Here is an 18,764-nt window from a genome sequence, read left to right on the forward strand (position 1 = left end):
GATCAACTGAACGCAGCCTTCGTGTCATTCCTTCTTCGCCGACTCCGTCCACACCTTTGGGGACCCCTGGACCCGCTGGGGTTGGACCCCAACAAAAGTTATTAATTAGAATGAGAGGCCGTCTAAAAAATAGCAGAGAATTCCAAACAGTAGTTTTACAAAATAGGGGTTATTAGCCTTCTCACCAGCTGGTCCTCATCCTTGATGCCCAGAAACTTTTCTGCCGTGTCCCCATTCTTGATGGCCAGCATGAGAGGCACAGCCAATACCCTGGGGCGAGGTCTGTGTGGTCATCAATATCTACCTTTATCTTGGCCATCACCACCTGTACTTGCTGCATGGCCACCACCTTCTCTAATCTTAGACCCAGGATCTTGCATGGACAATACCACTGTGCATGAAAATTTACAACCACTGGTTTCTTACTGTTGACAACACTGTCTTGTCAAGTCAGGTCCATCCTGGATGTTAAAACTTGTTGTAGACTCTGGTAATATGAAATGACCTGGTCTAGCTGGATTGTACTGCCAAATCACCAGGACTGCGTGGCGGGGTTTGCAGAGCCTTGGAGATGAGGGGTACCCACTGATCTTGAGGGGTTTGGAACCTTCTGAATGGAGGGATGCACAGTTCAGACCTCCAGCATGTCAAGGCCACTTCTCAGGACAAAAGTTTTTAAGGCTAAGCAGTTGTTTTTTTTAAATATTTTTATTGATTTTTTTACAGAGAAGAAGAGAGAGGGATAGAGAGTTAGAAACATCGAATAGAGAGAAACATCAATCAGCTGCCTCCTGCTGGGGATGTGCTCGCAACCCAGGTACATGCCCTTGACTGGAATCGAACCCGGGACCCTTCAGTCCACAGGCCGACGCTCTATCCGCTGAGCCAAACTAGTCAGGGCGAGGCTAAGCAGATTTAACAGGTTAAGTGCCAAGCCTGTTTTGTCTTCCTTTCCGTTTAGCCCCTGATACCTGATTTCACCAGTAATTGACCAGGTTCAGACCGCAAGTATACTGTTGGTCACAGTATACTTGGTGTACCGGCTAATAGTGTGGATAGCGGTTAATAATGCAGATTGACCCTTTACTAGTGCAGATTTTGTAATCAAAGAAAACATGGTAATTTCAAGAGAAACATCAAAAGTGCTTTAATCAAAGTAATGTCCATCGCTAGCTACAGGTAATTTGTGAATACTTTCCCAATAGAACTTTTCTTGTTTTGAGGCAGACCATTCAGTGACCCAATATTCCATTTCTTTGTACGTTTTGAAGTGCTGCCCAGAAAGTGTGTGTGCCATCGATCAGAACAAGTGGTCATCCAAAGGAGCATTACAACAAAATAGCCTAATATCAAATTGCATATATATCAACATATGTGTAAGTCTGTTGAAAAAATCCGCATTCTTAACTGTTGCACCTAGTTTCTGGGCATCGAGGATGAGGACCAGCTGGAGGTGTTCCTGAAGAAGCTGATTGGCTGACAAGCGGTAAAGAACCCTTATTGCTCTTGCCCACTGGGACCCTGATAGAACTTAGTCTGCGCAGGGCAAGCCCTTCCCTCCTCCTCCCTTCTGTGGGGCCCCTGAAGGCCCCTGCTGGAGACCAGGCCTTCAAACACGGATCCTCCCGTGCTTCCAAACTGGCTGACTGCCAAGGTGGCCTCCAGAGGAATGGTGCTGCCTATCTGTCTCTTTGCATGTGTGATAACATATCCTTGAAATGTCTGGGTAACTTGTTGTTAGGTTAGGTGGCTCAGGAGGCGGTGCAAGAAATAGAGAGTCCAGTGAATCAGAAAAGAAAGGGAAGGAAGGTTTATTTCTGCGTCCCCGGGAGACCCACGTACCCCCAAAGACAGGGCACGTGGATTCACGCCAACATGGAGGGGGGCGCTTTTTCTATACTGCGGTTGGGTGAGGGGCGGGGACCTGAGCTGAGGTATTCAGGAATGAGTCAGTATCTGTGTGGGGGTATGTGGATTCAGGGAGAAGAAGCCGGAATCTGTGTCTGGCACGTTGATCTGTGAGAAATTCCAGGGGGAGTCCATTGTCTCATCACATGTCTGCATGTATCCGATCCTGGGCTCTCTCCGACCTAACACTTGTAACTTCCCTTTTTCCAGACCGCTTGGGGCACACGTTAAGGTGCTTGGGCACCAGGACAGATACCACAAATTCCGTCCTTGTTATTATGTTAATTGTCGACTGGTAACTATCCTGCATCCACCAAAGCCTGCATCTATCATTTTACTTTAATCCAATCCCAGGGGCTTCCCTGCTTTGCTTTCTCCCGCCTCTCTAACGTATCACCAATGGATTTCATGTAACCCACCCAGGTCCCCTGCTGGAAGCCGGTCCATCCTTGCTGCTTGACACAGTCGCTGCAGGAAAGAAATATCTGCACAGCATATGTTTCAATGGACCTGGCGTATATAGCATACTGTTCTTAATATGTTTGCTCCCCTTAGCGCCATGTGTTTTAACCAAGGTCACCTCTCTGAGAAAGGTTGTTTCCCCAGGTGGGGATTTTTCCCTGAGGTTAGGGAGGGGATACAACCCCTTAATTAAGTGCCAGGCGGGTAGTTAAGCTACATAATCTTTACTCCCTGGAATGGAGATGAGAAACGCCCTAACCTTTGTAATAGAAATTAACAGGATTAAAATCGGCTGGTATAAATACGGATGTAACAAGACAATAAACATCAGATCCTAACCAGAACCTAGCCAGAGAACATGGCAAAAGATCCTGGACAGAACCTGGCTACAGAACTTCACTGGAGAACCTAGACAGAACATGGCGGGAGAACCTAGACAGAACATGGCGGGAGATCCTGGATAGAACCTGGCAGCAGAACCTGACTGGAGATCCAGGCTAGAACCTGGCTGGAGAACCTAGCGAGAGAACATGGACATACAACCTGGAGAGAGAACCTTGCTAGAGAACATGGCTATGCTGATGGACTGAATGCTGTCTCCGTGCCCTTCCTTCTTCGCCGACTCTGTCCACACCTTTGGGGACCCCTGGACCCGCTGGGATTGGACCCCAGCAGTCCCCTCCTTTGATTGCAATGTATAAAAATAGATGAGAAACCACCGTTATCCTGGAGCATTACCCCAATCCTTGAGATACTACTTCCTGGCAGTTGTTTGCTCAAATAAACTCACAAAGTCCATTACAGGTTTGAATGCTTTTATGTTAACACTGTCCTTAGAGCAACAGCTTGGTCCTCATCTCCCCTCTCTGCAGACCCTAACCCCAGTGGGCTGGTCCATCTGCCTTCTGCATTTTTGTTTCCTGCTGTTTTGCAAAAAGAAACCCAAACAAGTGAGAGTTTATATATACACGTATGAGAGTACAGTGGGGCCTTGACTTTCGAGTTTAATTCGTTCCGAGACCGAGCTCGTTAAGGAGCTCGTTAACTCAAATTACTCTGTCAACTCAATGCAAAAAAATCGGCCCAGAGACAGCTGGTATCTCAAAAAACTCGTTAGTCGGGACACTCGTTAAGGCCCCACTGTAGGTCTGTAACAAAGAACTTTATTTGAAAAAACACCCAAAACATTTGTCCCTTCCCTGGAACAATTCATTCTCCAAAAATGGCAAAATTAGTAATGCACGGGGATGGGGGGGGGTCGGGTCATTTTGCTGAGAACCTCAACATATATTTTTCACTTTTTTTTGTTGGTGTTTCAATCTTCACCCGAGGATAGTGTTATAATGTACCCCGTGAATCACAGAAGGTCGCCTCAAGAAGTCGAATTAAAGAGTCATATTTATTGCAATCCGGGACTATGAGGGGGCATCTTGCTCTTCTCCCAAATCTCATACTAATAAGATGGTTGCAAAACCAGACTTATATAGGCAAAGATCACAGAGGTATTGATTACATCCCAAGGTTTGGAATGAGGAACCTGATTTGTAAAAAGCAGTTTCCAGAAGCAGCATGTTATCTAAATTACAGTTTTTGGGTCTCCGGAACACTGAGTCAACAGGGACACGTTAACTGGAGCCCTCTGACCTTGGGATAATTGTGTTCTTCCCAGGTAAAGGAAAATGTGCTTTCTAAGAGCAGTATGACCACAACAAATGGGATTTCACATTACAATCGATAGGGTATTCAATCACATGGGATGATTTATATAATTCAGAAAATCAAAATAACCTTTCTATTGTTAAACAAAGCAAATAGGTACAGAAGCCCAACAGCAGGGTTAAAGTTAAACTATAAGACACAGGGGGGGCATGGGAGGCTAGGGGAGGGTCAAGGGGAGAAAAAAAAAGGAGACATATATAATACTCTTTGTAATACTTTAAGCAATAAAACAATTAAAAAAATAATCAAACTATAGTTTCTACCTGAGATGATTGCTACCATACTTCTACAGTTCTCATTGATTTTATAGAGAGAGTGGACAGTAGGGAGAGAGACAGAGAGAAACCTGCATATGAGAGAGACACATCCATTGCTTGCCTCCCTACTCACACCGACCAGGGCTGGGACCCAGCCTGCAATGGAGGTACATGCCCTTGACCGGAATTGAGCCCAGGACCCTTCAATCTGTAGGCCCAACCTCTATGCACTGAGCCAAACCTGCTGGGGCTATTTTTCACTCTTTTGTGTTGAAAAAGCTTACCTGTTTGAGGGTTACCGAGAAGTCTGAATGGTATCGCTGTACAGTAGAGCCTGCTAAACTCATTAGAGGAAACGGTGACTTAGGTGATAACACTAGTGTAGGGATCACCCAGTAACATTTACTTAGACTATTCAGCCTTTTGAAGTCTGAGGTTGAAATTAAAATTGGGTAGGGTATTTTAAGTACTGGACTAAAGCGAAGTTACTCCTATGGAAACAACAAAACGTTCACAGCGATTACAAACGGTTCCAGAAAGGGTACCATCAGCAACAGAAGAGCGAGGGTCAGACTTTAGAAATCTAAGCCCTCTCCCTTAACTGCAAGACTCGTCATGTAATATTCCTACCGGGAAATTTGCAATTTCGTTTGGATAATTACAAGGAGCCTCAACACTCGAGAGCCCCAACTTGTGTCACCCTATAGCTGCTTTTTGGGACACTGATACTAAGTCGCTTATTAACAAAGGACTCAAACTTTGGCCCTCCCTTTCTTGCCCAAGAGCTTCAGACAGAGAAACCTGCTTCAGGAAGATCTTAACATGCTGCCTTAACTTAGGTACTTGGCAATAAAGAGGAGGGCTTCAGGCAGGGACTGGCTAGGCTAGGGGTGAGAGACGTGACAAGCTCTTTCACTGAGAAGGTAGGTGGCTCTGAAAAGAGCCTTTGGGGGGGGGGGGGAAGGGGGTCCATGCGTCCGACGACTCTTGCGAGCGCCGCGTCCCGGGCGGGACTCACTTGGAGCTGGTGTACTTGGTGACGGCCTTGGTGCCCTCGGACACGGCGTGCTTGGCCAGCTCGCCGGGCAGCAGCAGGCGCACGGCCGTCTGGATCTCCCGGGACGTGATGGTGGATCGCTTGTTGTAATGCGCCAGGCGCGACGCCTCGCCGGCGATGCGCTCGAAGATGTCGTTGACGAAGGAGTTCATGATGCCCATGGCCTTGGACGAGATGCCGGTGTCGGGGTGGACCTGCTTGAGCACCTTGTACACGTAGATGGAATAGCTCTCCTTGCGGCTGCGCTTGCGCTTCTTGCCATCCTTCTTCTGGGCCTTGGTGACCGCTTTCTTCGAGCCCTTCTTGGGCGCGGGAGCGGACTTGGCCGGCTCAGGCATAGCGGGAAGCACCAGCGGCAGGAAAAAGACCAGGCACGCAAAGACAACAGCGGGACCGGGGCTACCGGAAGCGGCTCGGTACTTATAGAGGCTGTATGCAAATTAAGGTCCCGAGTACGCCGCGTTGTGATTGGCGGGCTTTCAGTGGCTCTCGTTTTTAGGGTGGGGCGAGATTATGCAAATAAGTGTATTCTGCCTGCGCTCTCCTATTGGCCATCAGGACAAAGCTATGCTTTAGCCAATCAGAGTGCTCGCTGAACAATCGCCGTTCTGCCTATAAAAAGGTGAAAGGGAGCGGTTTAGGGCGACTTTGTCGGTCGTCAGTCGGGAGTTGCTCGCAGTGCGTGTATCGCCGTCATGTCTGGTCGTGGCAAACAGGGAGGCAAGGCTCGCGCTAAGGCCAAGTCCCGCTCTTCCCGCGCCGGCCTCCAGTTCCCGGTGGGGCGTGTGCACCGTCTCCTGCGCAAGGGCAACTACGCCGAGCGGGTGGGGGCCGGCGCGCCCGTCTACATGGCGGCGGTGCTGGAGTACCTGACCGCTGAGATCCTGGAGCTGGCGGGCAACGCGGCCCGAGACAACAAGAAGACGCGCATCATCCCCCGTCACCTGCAGCTGGCCATCCGCAACGACGAGGAGCTCAACAAGCTGCTGGGCAAAGTCACCATCGCCCAGGGCGGCGTTTTGCCCAACATCCAGGCCGTGTTGCTCCCCAAGAAGACGGAGAGCCACCACAAGGCGAAGGGCAAGTGAGGCCGTGCGTCTGGCGCCCGCCCAGCCCCCCGTTTCGAAAGGGGCACCTCCGAAATCAAAGGCTCTTTTCAGAGCCACCCACTCTTTCAAATAAAAGAGCTGTTATTATCCTACCCAGGCTCCTCCGTCCCGACGTCCGCGATAGAAAGTGCTAACCCTTCCCGCACGCGCAGGGCTGGCGGGGGCCAGTCATTAGCCTTCGCCTCCCAACCGCCCCTTCCCGCTCACATCCTGAGCACTTCGCCGCCTAGACTGGGCGGGATGGGCCGGGCCGTAAACCTTAAGGACACGATCACGGCAGGTGAGGGAAACGAGCTTCTCGGGCGCCTCGGCTACAACGCCTCTGAGAGGCGAGCCCCGGCGCGCAAGTTCCCTCCCCCCGGAGACCTATGCCCAGCACTTCTAGGGAGGGGACATTCACTGACACAACACACCCAACCCCACTCGGTAGGAGGGCCGATCGACCCGTTTTCGGGACTGTGGCGAACCTGGAGCTTGGCCTAACTGAGCCGACTATCTAATTCTAAAGGTTTCCTGTTGTTTTTTTCCAAGCGAGAGGACGCCTTCCCGGGGGAGGTTAGGGCTTTTGGGGGCGGGGTCTTGTGCCTGGGGCGCGGGCGGACAATTTTCCGGTCCGAAAGGCGGGAAAAGCGGTCCTTCAGATTGACAAAGGGGCCTCCGGGGGCCGGCAGAAGGAAGATGGAAGCTCGATTCCGGCGTGGAAAGGAAGCGGGCATTGCGGATAGCGTGTCTTAGGGAGTGAAGGGCTACGGAGGGGCGTCCTGACAGTTGAGATTTTAAAAAGAAAAAGGACTCGGCCCGAAAGAAAGGAAAAACCAGGTAGAAAAAGCTGTTGGCAAACCCGAAAGTAGACAGTGAGGCGATGGGGTGGGGGCAGGGGAGATTCTGCCCCAGCCAATCGGGCACGCCGGGGAGGGTGACGTCACAGCCAATGAACAGCCAGCGCGGGACTTTCAATTTTACCGTCCCGCCCAATCGGGAAAGGACTGTGGCTATAAAGGCGGCTGCGGCGGCCCGGGACCCCGCTCTCGCTCTCGCCGTCGTGTCTTGCAGGTTGCGTCTCGCATCGCCATGGCCCGTACGAAGCAGACCGCTCGGAAGTCGACCGGTGGCAAGGCTCCGCGCAAGCAGCTGGCCACCAAGGCGGCCCGCAAGAGCGCGCCGGCCACGGGCGGCGTGAAGAAGCCGCACCGCTACCGCCCGGGCACCGTGGCCCTGCGCGAGATCCGGCGCTACCAGAAGTCGACCGAGCTGCTGATCCGCAAGCTGCCCTTCCAGCGCCTGGTGCGCGAGATCGCGCAGGACTTCAAGACCGACCTGCGCTTCCAGAGCTCGGCTGTCATGGCGCTGCAGGAGGCGAGCGAGGCCTACCTGGTGGGGCTTTTCGAGGACACCAACCTGTGCGCCATCCACGCCAAGCGCGTCACCATCATGCCCAAGGACATCCAGCTGGCCCGCCGCATCCGCGGGGAGCGGGCCTAAGAAGCGCGCGCTCGGTTCCAGGTTCCATCGCATCCAAAGGCTCTTTTCAGAGCCACCCACAAGTGCACTGAGAAGCTGTAGTACTTGGGCGTCCGTGTATCCACGCTCGGGACAGGGAGTTGGGGGGGGGGGGGGGTTGGGGGAACCAGGGGCGGCGCGGAGCGGAGCGGACTCCCAACTCGGAGGGTGGGTGGTAAGCTCCAGGCACCCAGGCCTGCTCCCTTCTACTGGCCGCCATCGGGGATGGCCCTCAGCCACCTTGAAGCATGCGCCCTAAACATGGCCGCTCATTGTACAGTTGTGCCTGGTGGCGCTCTCGCAAAGTCGGGACTCAGAGCTTGACTCTCGCCGGGAGCACTCACGGTCTAGAGCGCACCCGGGAGGCCTCCCGGCAGCTCAGTGCCGCGCGCCCCCTCCCGAAATGGCCTCACTCGACGCGGCTCTCGGCCTGGGGATGAAAACGTCGCCCCCTCTGTCTCCAGGGCTGTGCTTCTTTAAGCAAATCCCCGGCCCTAGGTGGGGGCGGGGGGAAGCCTCTGGGCCACTTGGGAGCTGGGTTGGCAACGGACCAGGTCCGCAGAGCGAGGCTCCGAAGGCTTCCACCTGTGTCCGGCTGCTCTGCACACACGTGGTTGCTCCACTTTTCCGTAAAGCTCCCTTTGCCTCTCGATGTGTCAGAAAAGGGGAGAGCAGTGAAGGGACTGGGGCCCCCCTGCTTCAGCATCACCGCAATTTACAGAGCATGCCCCTCGCTCTCGGCCCAGTCCCTTATTACTACCTGCGTGGGGAGGCCTCAGTGCAGGCTGCGTCCCTAGGCTCGGGTCTGGACCCCGGGGTTAGCAAGTACTGGTGACTTCACAGGTGTGACTCCAGGGGGGCACCTCAAGGCAAACCTGGCGGGGACTAGACCCACCGGGCGCTTTCTGAGGTACAGTCTGAGCCTCTCGGGTGCGTGACTTGCCCAGGATCTCAGGTCCGGGAGCCAAGTAGCTGAGCAGGCCCTGAAACCTGAGGTGCCCCTGTCAGGTATCCCTCCTCGCCATGTCCTCTGCCTGACCCCCAGAGGCCACTGCTTTCGTCTACCAGCCTCTCCTGCCCCCTCTCTCCCCGCTCACTCACAGGAAGCCTCCCTGCCCTTGTGCTCCTGTCACAGTCAAGGCCTCTGCCATCCTCACAGCAGTGCAGTCTTCCAACCTTCGTTATTGCTTCCGGAGACCAGCACACACTTGACTTCATCCATACAAGAGGGCGATAGAAGATGTAGGTTTTCACTTTTAAGTTCCTGTACTTAAGTCACTTCCCTACCCTCAGGGGAGAGTTCAAAGACAATGAAGGACAAGGGGAGTATTGATGCTCTTCCTCTGACAGGTAGCTTCCACAGGGCTAGCTTGGTTGCAGGAAAGGTCTACCCTGGGCCTGGGACTTGACGAACTGAAAACATGTCTTCCTTCAGACCGAACTCTGCCTCGGCGTGGCAGGGGCTGGCGCGCGGGCGCGCGCCAACGTGGAAGCTAGTGTGGCCCTGTTGACGCCTGTGCTTCCTTGGCAGGGGACTTGGCCTTTGGGTTCACGCCCTCTCCTGGTCGTCCTCCTGACCCTTCTCCAGGTCACCGTCCCAGCCTTCTCCTCTTTCTCCGCCGGGCCCATCCATGTCCTGGGCTCACCCCTGCTGGCCTTTGTCTTTCCTACCTGCAACTCGAGTGAGATCGTGGGTTCCCCGCTTTCCCTCTCTCTGCCTCTGACAAGTGCTCCCAAACCGGTATCTCCTGCTCAGACCCCCTGTCCTGAACTCCACACCAATGTTTTTCTAACTGCCTTGTGCCTAGGTCCTTCTGGATGGATAATGGCTTATCTCCAAAACGGCACCATCTTGCTTCCCCAGGCTACTTTTCACACCTCTCCTCTTCATGAAAGACACCTTCGGCTCCCCACCCCTAGCCCCCAAGCTGTTTCAGGGCACAAGTTCCTTCCTCGTGGCCTTTGTCCAAGTCTCAGCAGTCAACAAATGTTCAATCAAATCTGCTTTCTGTCTGCCTGCCTCCCTCCATGGTCCCTTCACTTAACTGATGCCTTCACCAGCTCTGAGTATTCAGGCTAGAGCAGGGGTGGGCAAACTTTTTGACGAGGGCCACAATGGGTTCTTAAACTGGACCGGAGGGCCGGAACAAAAGCATGGATGGAGTGTTTGTGTGAACTAATATAAATTCAAAGTAAACATCATTACATAAAAGGGTACGGTCTTTTTTTTTTTTTTTTTTTTTTTTTAGTTTTATTCATTTCACGGCTGGGCTAGACTCTGCCCGGCCACTAAGCTTCCACTCTTTGAGCCTGTCACTCTCTTGCTGAAAAATTTCCCCTCCTTCCCAATTCCCTTCAGAATGAAGTCCACCCTCTTTTGCACCGCCGTTCAGAGCGCTGGTGGGTAATGTCCGGTAGGCACTCTGCACCCGGACAAACGGGAATTTGAATCCCGGTCTTGCCCAGACAACAGAACAGGTAGGTGGCTCTCCCAGCAAATGAATCTCTGCAGGCCTCACTTTCCCCCACTTGTAAAACGGGGGGAATAGCACCTTGCTAATGGTGCTGGCGGACATATTCAGGGATGCTTCTTAACAAGCGCCTGGCATGCTCTCTGGTCCACAATAAGCATCCAATTCGTTTTAGCAATTCCATTAATGGCTGCCTTTTAATCCCATTAAAAGGCAGCGAAAAAATTAACCTTAATATACATCTGCTTCCTGGGAGTTCTCAGAGCCTCCCCGGGTTTCGGGTGTTCTGCCAGCTGAACCCAGTAGGTTCTAGCCCCTCGGGACATCTGCGACCCCCAAGTAGACGGTGTCTTCACACATTTCTGTTTCTTCTGTGTGGAAGGCCCACCCCCTTTCTAGAGCCCTGGGGGCCCCTGCTCTTCAAGATCCAGCCCCTTCCCTTTCTCCTCCTCACCCTCATCCAGGAGGAACTTGCAGGGTCGGGGGCACGGTGTCCGGAAAGCCCCGGCAATGGCCACAGTCCCAGGTTCAGCCTGCTTCTGGTGAGAGCAACTGAGAAGAGTTCACTGAGCCGCACCCCCACCAGCGTCCCCAATCTGTTCCTGAATTCAGATAACCTGGGCAGGACCATCTGCTTTTATATCCCCAAAGATGTCACATTCGGCCGTGCTGACAATTTTCTGGGGATGGGGTAGAGGCTTGGGGTACGGTCAGGGACTGAGAGGGAGGTACATACAGAAATGCAGGAAGAGGAGGAAGGATGGCACGAAAGGAAAAGGGGATGGGTAACAGACCGCTAGGGTCCTCCCTGCTATAAAGGGGTGAGGGGGGAGACAGCCTGGTTAAGGCTGGAGGCCCCTTATGGTTGACTTCTATACAGAGAAGTTCCAGCCTCCACCCCCACCCTTCACCCCTGTCCCCAACGGATCCGTTTCTGTAAAAATGGGCATTCAGATAGTGCAATGCCAGCACTGTCCTGATTGGCCGGATACGCACGCCGACCGTTGCAGAACCCTGCGGATTGGTTAGTCATTATCCGGACACAGCTGCGAGGCCCCCACTGGACCCGGAAGGCCGCCGTCTGGCGGTCAGAACGCAAGGCCGGCGTGGAGAAGGGTCGGCTCGGCAAGCGGGAACCAAAGCACTCGGCATTGCTTATCTAAGCGGGTCTAGCTAAAACAGAGGGGCGCCTGGGAGAACGGCTGGTGCTAAAGGAGGTTTGGGGGGCGCTCTAATGCCCACGTCCTAAAGGTGCCCAGCTCCCCAAGGACTCTGTGGGTGGCCCTGAAAAGGGCCTTTCGGGTGGCCGCACGTGAGCCCGCAGCAGAGGCTTAGCCCCCGAAGCCGTACAGGGTGCGGCCCTGGCGCTTGAGCGCGTACACCACGTCCATGGCCGTGACCGTCTTGCGCTTGGCGTGCTCCGTGTAGGTGACGGCGTCCCGGATCACGTTCTCCAGGAACACCTTCAGCACCCCCCGCGTCTCCTCGTAGATGAGGCCCGAGATCCGCTTGACACCCCCACGCCGAGCGAGCCGCCGGATGGCGGGCTTGGTGATGCCCTGGATGTTGTCTCTCAGGACTTTGCGGTGCCGCTTGGCGCCGCCCTTGCCCAGCCCTTTCCCGCCCTTGCCTCTCCCGGACATGGCTGCTCCGAAAACGAGGTGAACCCGCCAGGCGCCGTGCCGGGAGGGGAGCTCGGCCCCCTGATATACGAGACCGTCGGACCGGATTGAAAACCGCGAGCGGTCGACATGGTCCCCGCCCCTCCGCCGTTTCTCTACCCCCCTCCACCCCCACCCCCCCGCCCTCAGGCCGCCCTCTAGCGGACACTATCCGCCACGGTCCCGGGAGCATTCGGATCCCAAGGCCCGGCTTCCGGATTCCACAGCTGTTTTCGTCTCCTTCTCGCCGTCTGTGGGCTCCCCCGGCCCAGGCATTACACTGGCGAAGAGAAAAGGTCGGGGGGGGGGGGGGGCGGGGACCGGGGGGGCGGGCGGCGGGGGAGAGAAGACCAGGAGAGGAGCAAATACGGGTCCAGAGGGCGCAAGCTCCGGGTTTCATCCCAACAAGAGGATCCCAGGCTCCAAACAGTAAGCAAAGAAAACGGCAACAAAAGCTGCTTCCGATCAGTAGACCGACGGACGGCCGGACGAGCCCATCGCCAGGGCGGCCGGCACCTGGGCTGGAGGGGGAGGCGGACGTCGTCCCAACGCCCAGGTTTACTCTCCATTTTGTTGGTGCGGATGCCCATCCGTCCAGGACCTACCGCCTGGCTCCTCCGAATGTCACGGCATTTGGAGGCAGGGCCTTCAAAAAGGCGATGAGGTGAAAGTGGGGTCACCAGGGTGGGCCCCGATCCAGCGTGAGTCGTGTCCTTATGAAAAGAGGGGATCCGGGCACAGACAACACAGCGGGGCAACTGTGGGGGGACAGGGAGAACGCAGCCGTCTGCAGGCCAAGCAGAGACCTCAGGAGGAGCGTAAACCTGGAGGGGCCCTTTTCCGGTCCTCCTGCCAATTGGAGTTTCTTCTTGATATCTCTTGCTCTTTGAGAAATGAAATAAGTGCCTAACACTGCCCCTCCTTCCCGCTCTTCACTGTGGAGTATACTTTTTAAACGTTCTCCTAGATTGAAGCTCACACTTAGAGCCACTAGTTTAGTTGGTGGGCACGTCCCCCCCCCCCCCCATTTGATTTCGCTTTCAATCTTTAATGTCCTCCAGAGTCAACGAGGATCAGATATTTTCAATCTACCTTGCTTTTAATGTTAAAAACACACATCAGACAATGGTGATATTTGCAATAGAAATGCTATCACTTGCAACTGAGATTGTAATTTAAATGAAAAATGAAATATCTGGAACACTGAATCCTCTGATTTATTTCTCAACTGGACAGCTTCACAAACGTCATTCTTGCCGCTCTTCCCCTGGTCCTTCTCCCCCACCCCTTCACTGTGTATCAATAGGATGTCAGACATTGTCTATATTCAGATGTCTGTATTCAAAGCCTGACACAACAGTCATGCTCTCCTTCCCAGATTCCCAGCAGGCAGTCGTTTGTGTCATTAAGATTCCTATAGTAATTATTGTCTACATTTCTTCACTCTATTTTATTTTTATCGTTGTCTACATTTTTTATTATACTGTTACAGGATTCCAGGGCAATAGGAATAGGGAAATTGAGGCAGGAAAGTTAAGGCCAAACAGTATGGGAAATTTGCAGCCAGTTTGTAAATAACAAGCCATTATCTTCCCCAGCCAAAGACACTTGAGAGCAAATGATTAAAAGCCTCCCTAACAAGAGAATGCAGGAATAGAGGGGGAAGGGGAAAGAGGGAAAAGGGGGCAGTTTTACTCCCTAAGCCAGTGGTTCTCTGCCGGAGGCCGGTCCATCCTTGTTGCTTGACACAGTCGCTGCAGGGAAGAAACATCTGCACAGCATATGTTTCAAGGGACCTTGCGTATACAGCATACTGTACTTAATATGTTTGCTCCCCCTTTTTTAGCGCTATGTGTTCTCTAACCAGAACCACTTCCCTGAGAAAGGTTGTTTCCCCAGGTGCGGATTTTTCCCTGGAGTTAGGGATTAACAGGACTAAGGAAGAAAATAAATCAGTAAAACCCCCTAGTGTTACAGAAATACCATGTACTACTTATGAAGAACTTGGACTAAGACTCTTGGAAATAAATTTGGGACTTGTTGGGCCCACATCCCCAGGGGTCTGCCCACCAGGGAAAGCACCAAAGCCTATACCCCCTGGAGACCCATCGACACAGGGCAGTCCCAGGGAAGGCTAGCAGCGAGGCTGGGAGGACATAACCTTTACTGGGTAGGATAATCTCCTTCAGTCACCTCCTGGTAGCTTATCAGTAGAGCAGTAGAATAGTGACCTTGAAATAGCCCTTATAATGGAACACAGAGATTAACCTAGACAAGATTAAAATCAATAGAACTAGATAGAGACAGGATTTTTGGCAAAGGTCAGATAAGAAGCTATGGAATTGTCAAGGGCGGGGGGCGGGGGGGAGGAGACATATGTAATGCTCTTTGTAATACTTTAAGCAATAGAATAATAATAATAATAAAGACGCTATGGAAATGAAACAAGGGATTGTAGAAGGTTACCCAAAACATATCATGATGTGATTATAGAGGCATGCTTATAGGATCAAATGGTATAAACACCGATGTACCAGGACAATAAAAAGAGAACCTGGCTATGCTTATCAACTGAACGCTGTCTTCGTGTCATTCCTTCTTCACCGACTCCGTCCACACCTTTGGGGAACCCCTGGACCCGCTGGAGCTGGACCCCAACAGTTCTCAACCTGTGGGTTGCGATCCCTTTGGCGGTCGAACGACCCTTTCACAGGGGTTGCCTAAGACTATCCTGCATATCAGATATTTACATTACGATTCATGACAGTAGCAACATTACAGTTATGAAGTAGCAACGAAAATCATTTTATGGTTGGGTCACAACATAAGGAACTGTATTTAAAGGGCCAGAAGGTTGAGAACCACTGCCCTAAGCAGAGAAGCCAGCAGTCTCAAGGATTGGCAAGGTAAAATTGCCAGGTGCTTCTCATGAATTCTGGAAAGGCCACAGAACGTAGAACGAGACCTTGAGAATTTAATCTATACCAGCAGAGGAATTCTGAGACCTACAGACAGGAGGATATAGAACCCCTTGGACCCCCACCCACCTTGCTCTTCAGATTCTCTGAGAGCCTGGAGGCACTTCATAAGCCAGATGTATAAATTTGCTTCTTTAATAATGTTTCTTGATTTAATATACTGGCTTAATTACAATTCAATCAAGTTCTCTCGTATAAATTCATTTATATGAGAAGACAAGGATTGAGGTTGGGGACAGCCCTATCTGACTGTGGGATTGGGGGGAGACTGATAACACCTCTCTGGTGTCAGTGAGAGGTGGCTCTAGCAATACTGAATATGCTGCCACGTGGTATTCAACCATACATAGAAGTATATATGCATGTAGGTATGCATGTATTTTATGTATTCTTTTTCTTCCCCATTCTAATTAGCTCCTAGGGGGCCAGTAGACTTGCTGACATCTCCATTGCCAAGCCCCATGTTTTAAACCTAGTTCCCTTCAAAGTGTTTGACAACAGTCAAATGTAGAGACCAATAAAGCAATAGCTGGTTTTTCTTTTGAGAACTGAGTTTTTTTTCCTCTTCACTATATATATACTAAGTTTAGCTGTAAACTTATGAGCATAGAATGCAGAGAAAGTCTTTACTTGAAAATGTAATAACTGCAAAACTTGGGCTTAAGAATTAGAGGTATGGGTGTACATTTCAATTCAAATCAAGAAAATTTAGAAGCAGTACAGAGAATGACAAGCTGTATTCTTTACTGTGCTAATATAGAATAAATAGCTTTTGCCTTCTCGGTGATTCAATTGTGCTTTCTTTATTGATGGTGGGTATGTGCCCACAGGCCTCTCATTCTAAGCTACAGAAGTCACATGACTGAATTGTTACTTGAAGACTTGCTTTCAAGACATTAAGGTTATTAGTTTGCTTTTACAGCATATTGTCTCTGCATCTGTATCTTCACAATATTGTCACTGAAAGACAAGTATCTCATAGGTCCTTGACAAGTTTTCTTGAATGTAGTACCAAAAAAATGAAAATCTAAAACATGCAAGGTACAGCAAACCCCTACGAGGGGCCTCTTTATTGAAAAAAACAACACAGGAAACCAAGAACATTTTCATACACTGGTTAGACAACTGCCAATTATTTCACAACTGCACTAGTAACATACAGGGTACGGTTAAAGTAGGTTTACAGTTTAGCACACGTTTGTTCTTTAATTTTTTCTTACTGGATTGATTTCTATACGAACAACTGTAACCCCACTTTCACCCCACCCTGTATTTGGATGATTGATGACTGGATTTAACTTTGCGAGAACTCTTGCACTTGCACCTTTTCAAGAGAGCAGTGTAGCATCACAAAACACCAGCCTGTGTCCAGGTCCCTAAAGCCACCGGGCTCACTCCCTTCATTGCAGAGGTGGGAAGTGAAGCACCAATTAAAGAGGCTCAAAAGTCACCAGAGGAACAGAATTGTCGTGCAAATACTGTTAAGTGTATGGCTACCTTCCCATCTTGATCAAACAATTGTAGCGAGAATGTAGAGCAACTTTACCTTGTCATTTTCCACTTTCCACAGCTGGACCCAGTGACTAAATAACACGCTAAATAAACAAATGATTTAACCTGGAGAATAATGTTTAGAATTGAGAAAAAAGACCAAATTTTAAGGTCTTAGTAAAATGCGGATAGTGCTTCAGGCAGTACTCCCATTCCCCCCTACCACCCCCCTCACACACGCACTTAACCCCAAGTGGCAAAGGCAGTTATCCAAACTGCCCGAACGAGTGTCCAGCTCTTCCTAGGACTCTGTGGGTGGCCCTAAAAAGGGCCTTTAGGATTGGTGCACGTGAGGCCGCAGCAGGTCTAACCTCCGAAGCCATACAGGGTGCGGCCCTGGCGCTTGAGCGCGTACACCACGTCCATGGCCGTGACCGTCTTGCGCTTGGCGTGCTCCGTGTAGGTGACGGCGTCCCGGATCACGTTCTCCAGGAACACCTTCAGCACCCCCCGCGTCTCCTCGTAGATGAGGCCCGAGATCCGCTTGACACCCCCACGCCGAGCGAGCCGCCGGATGGCGGGCTTGGTGATGCCCTGGATGTTGTCTCTTAAGACTTTGCGGTGACGCTTGGCACCACCCTTGCCTAAGCCTTTACCGCCCTTGCCTCTCCCAGACATCGTTACTAGGACCTGAAAACACAAGCCTTGATCCGGGTGGGCCCAGCTCAGGCCTTAATATACAAGACCATCGGACCAGATTGAAAACCTCAAGCGCGCGGGCGGGAAGCAGCCGAGGTTGTCCCCGCCCCTCCCGTTCCTCTTTCCTACGTGTCCCACCCCCTTCTCCACGCCCCACGCCGCCCTCCCACGGACATCACCTGCCACTGTCCCGGGAGAATTCAGATTCCAAAGCCAGGCTTCCGGATTCCACAGCTGTTTTCATCGTTTTCTAGTCGTCTGGGCTCCCCCGAAGAGTTAAATTTAGGCGAAGAGGAAAGGTCTTTCTGAGTTAAAATCCTGGCGAACTACCGGGGGATCGAGCATTTTGCCCAAGGACATCCAGCTGTCCCGCCGCATCCGCGGGGAGCGGGCTTAAAGCGGACAGCTTTAAGGAGACGCCTCAAAGGCTCTTTTCACAGCCGCCCATCTTTAGAAAAGCACCGTATCACCTTCCCACTGAGCCATCTCGCATCGTACACCGGTGTTGTGGGCAGAGGGTGTACTCGTATTTGTCAGTTAATGTCCTTTGGCCTGCTGACCGGGACTAGACGGAACAGCAGAGGCAAGATTGCTGGTTGACTTCAAGCCTGCAACACCATTCTTATTAAAAACTTGAAAAAGGGTAGAATCGGCTACCAGCCGTTCACAATATATTCAGAGGTGGTTTTACAAATCTGAACACAAATTGGCGGCGCCTTTTGAAGGTCATAAGTAATTCCCAATGCTAGCTTTCAACTCGTTCTGGTTCCTGGAATCATGCCGGATGTTAGGCAAAATGCTCAATTCCCAGGTAGTTCGCCAGGATTTTAACTCATTTTTAAAAAGGAAGGTGGGGGCCTGCCTGCTTCCTAGTCAGAGCATGTCGGGCCCCTGTGTCTCAAGGTTGTTGTTTTTCCTTAATTGCATTTTGTTGGCTCCATTTTAATTTCTTCTTTAACAATAAACAGCTGGGACCATCCCAAAGCCAAGCCATGCACACAGCTGTAGTCATGTATCTGCAAAGCATCGAATTAAATGCACGCTTTTGTCACGTCAAAAAAAAAAAGGTGGGGGGTTAAGAGACATTGTGCCGAGTCCTGAGATGTGAAAGATCCCGAGGACTGGAGGGAGTAGAGGCAAGTTTTCTTTAAAAAATTAGGACCCCTTTTCCTGCTTTGTATTTGAAAACGACATAAATCCCATTTCTAATTCAGTATTTTCACTGCATAACACAGGTGGCGTAAACCGAAATGGGAATGTCTGGGGAATACCTGGGGGGCGGGGGAGGCGGTTCCAATGTGAGCTAAGGTATTGCTCCAAAAATCAAAAGAGATTTCCACAAAGCACAGGACGAAACGACGGAAAAATAAGAGAAAGTTTAACTTGTATTTAGCTGGCGCTGCAAATCTCTTCCACACACGACTACAAGATATGGGAAAGGCAACAGCAAAA

At 51.4% G+C, this 18,764-nt stretch overlaps 5 protein-coding genes across 5 annotated transcripts; 2 read left to right on the forward strand and 3 right to left on the reverse strand.

Moving 5' to 3' along the window:
* Window positions 1–3,297: 3,297 nt before the first annotated feature.
* LOC138995458 (histone H2B type 2-E) lies at window positions 3,298–5,766 on the reverse strand. Its single transcript, XM_070395922.1, has one exon. It carries the CDS (start codon window positions 5,739–5,741, stop codon window positions 5,361–5,363), a length of 381 nt encoding a protein of 126 aa, XP_070252023.1. The 5' UTR covers window positions 5,742–5,766; the 3' UTR covers window positions 3,298–5,360.
* A 297-nt stretch (window positions 5,767–6,063) lies between these two features.
* LOC138995490 (histone H2A type 2-A) lies at window positions 6,064–6,604 on the forward strand. Its single transcript, XM_070395982.1, has one exon. The coding sequence runs from the start codon at window positions 6,099–6,101 to the stop codon at window positions 6,489–6,491; it is 393 nt and encodes a 130-aa protein (XP_070252083.1). The 5' UTR covers window positions 6,064–6,098; the 3' UTR covers window positions 6,492–6,604.
* A 973-nt stretch (window positions 6,605–7,577) lies between these two features.
* On the forward strand, window positions 7,578–8,013 carry LOC138995674 (histone H3). Its single transcript, XM_070396294.1, has one exon. The coding sequence runs from the start codon at window positions 7,584–7,586 to the stop codon at window positions 7,992–7,994; it is 411 nt and encodes a 136-aa protein (XP_070252395.1). The 5' UTR covers window positions 7,578–7,583; the 3' UTR covers window positions 7,995–8,013.
* A 3,801-nt stretch (window positions 8,014–11,814) lies between these two features.
* On the reverse strand, window positions 11,815–12,136 carry LOC138996317 (histone H4). Its single transcript, XM_070397442.1, has one exon. The coding sequence runs from the start codon at window positions 12,124–12,126 to the stop codon at window positions 11,815–11,817; it is 312 nt and encodes a 103-aa protein (XP_070253543.1). The 5' UTR covers window positions 12,127–12,136.
* Window positions 12,137–16,910: 4,774 nt separating this feature from the next.
* Window positions 16,911–17,298, reverse strand: LOC138996219 (histone H4). The gene has a single exon (XM_070397191.1). The coding sequence runs from the start codon at window positions 17,289–17,291 to the stop codon at window positions 16,980–16,982; it is 312 nt and encodes a 103-aa protein (XP_070253292.1). The 5' UTR covers window positions 17,292–17,298; the 3' UTR covers window positions 16,911–16,979.
* Window positions 17,299–18,764: the final 1,466 nt, after the last annotated feature.

Source organism: Myotis yumanensis, unplaced genomic scaffold (genome assembly GCF_028538775.1).
Source record: "Myotis yumanensis isolate MYYU_CA2020_CCGP unplaced genomic scaffold, mMyoYum1.0.hap1 SCAF_17, whole genome shotgun sequence".
NCBI lineage: Eukaryota > Metazoa > Chordata > Mammalia > Chiroptera > Vespertilionidae > Myotis > Myotis yumanensis.

Coding starts and splice junctions, on each gene's coding strand:
- LOC138995458 (XM_070395922.1), bottom strand. CDS start 5,741: ATGCCTGAGCCGGCCAAGTCCGCTCCCGCGCCCAAGAAGGGCTCGAAG.
- LOC138995490 (XM_070395982.1), top strand. CDS start 6,099: ATGTCTGGTCGTGGCAAACAGGGAGGCAAGGCTCGCGCTAAGGCCAAG.
- LOC138995674 (XM_070396294.1), top strand. CDS start 7,584: ATGGCCCGTACGAAGCAGACCGCTCGGAAGTCGACCGGTGGCAAGGCT.
- LOC138996317 (XM_070397442.1), bottom strand. CDS start 12,126: ATGTCCGGGAGAGGCAAGGGCGGGAAAGGGCTGGGCAAGGGCGGCGCC.
- LOC138996219 (XM_070397191.1), bottom strand. CDS start 17,291: ATGTCTGGGAGAGGCAAGGGCGGTAAAGGCTTAGGCAAGGGTGGTGCC.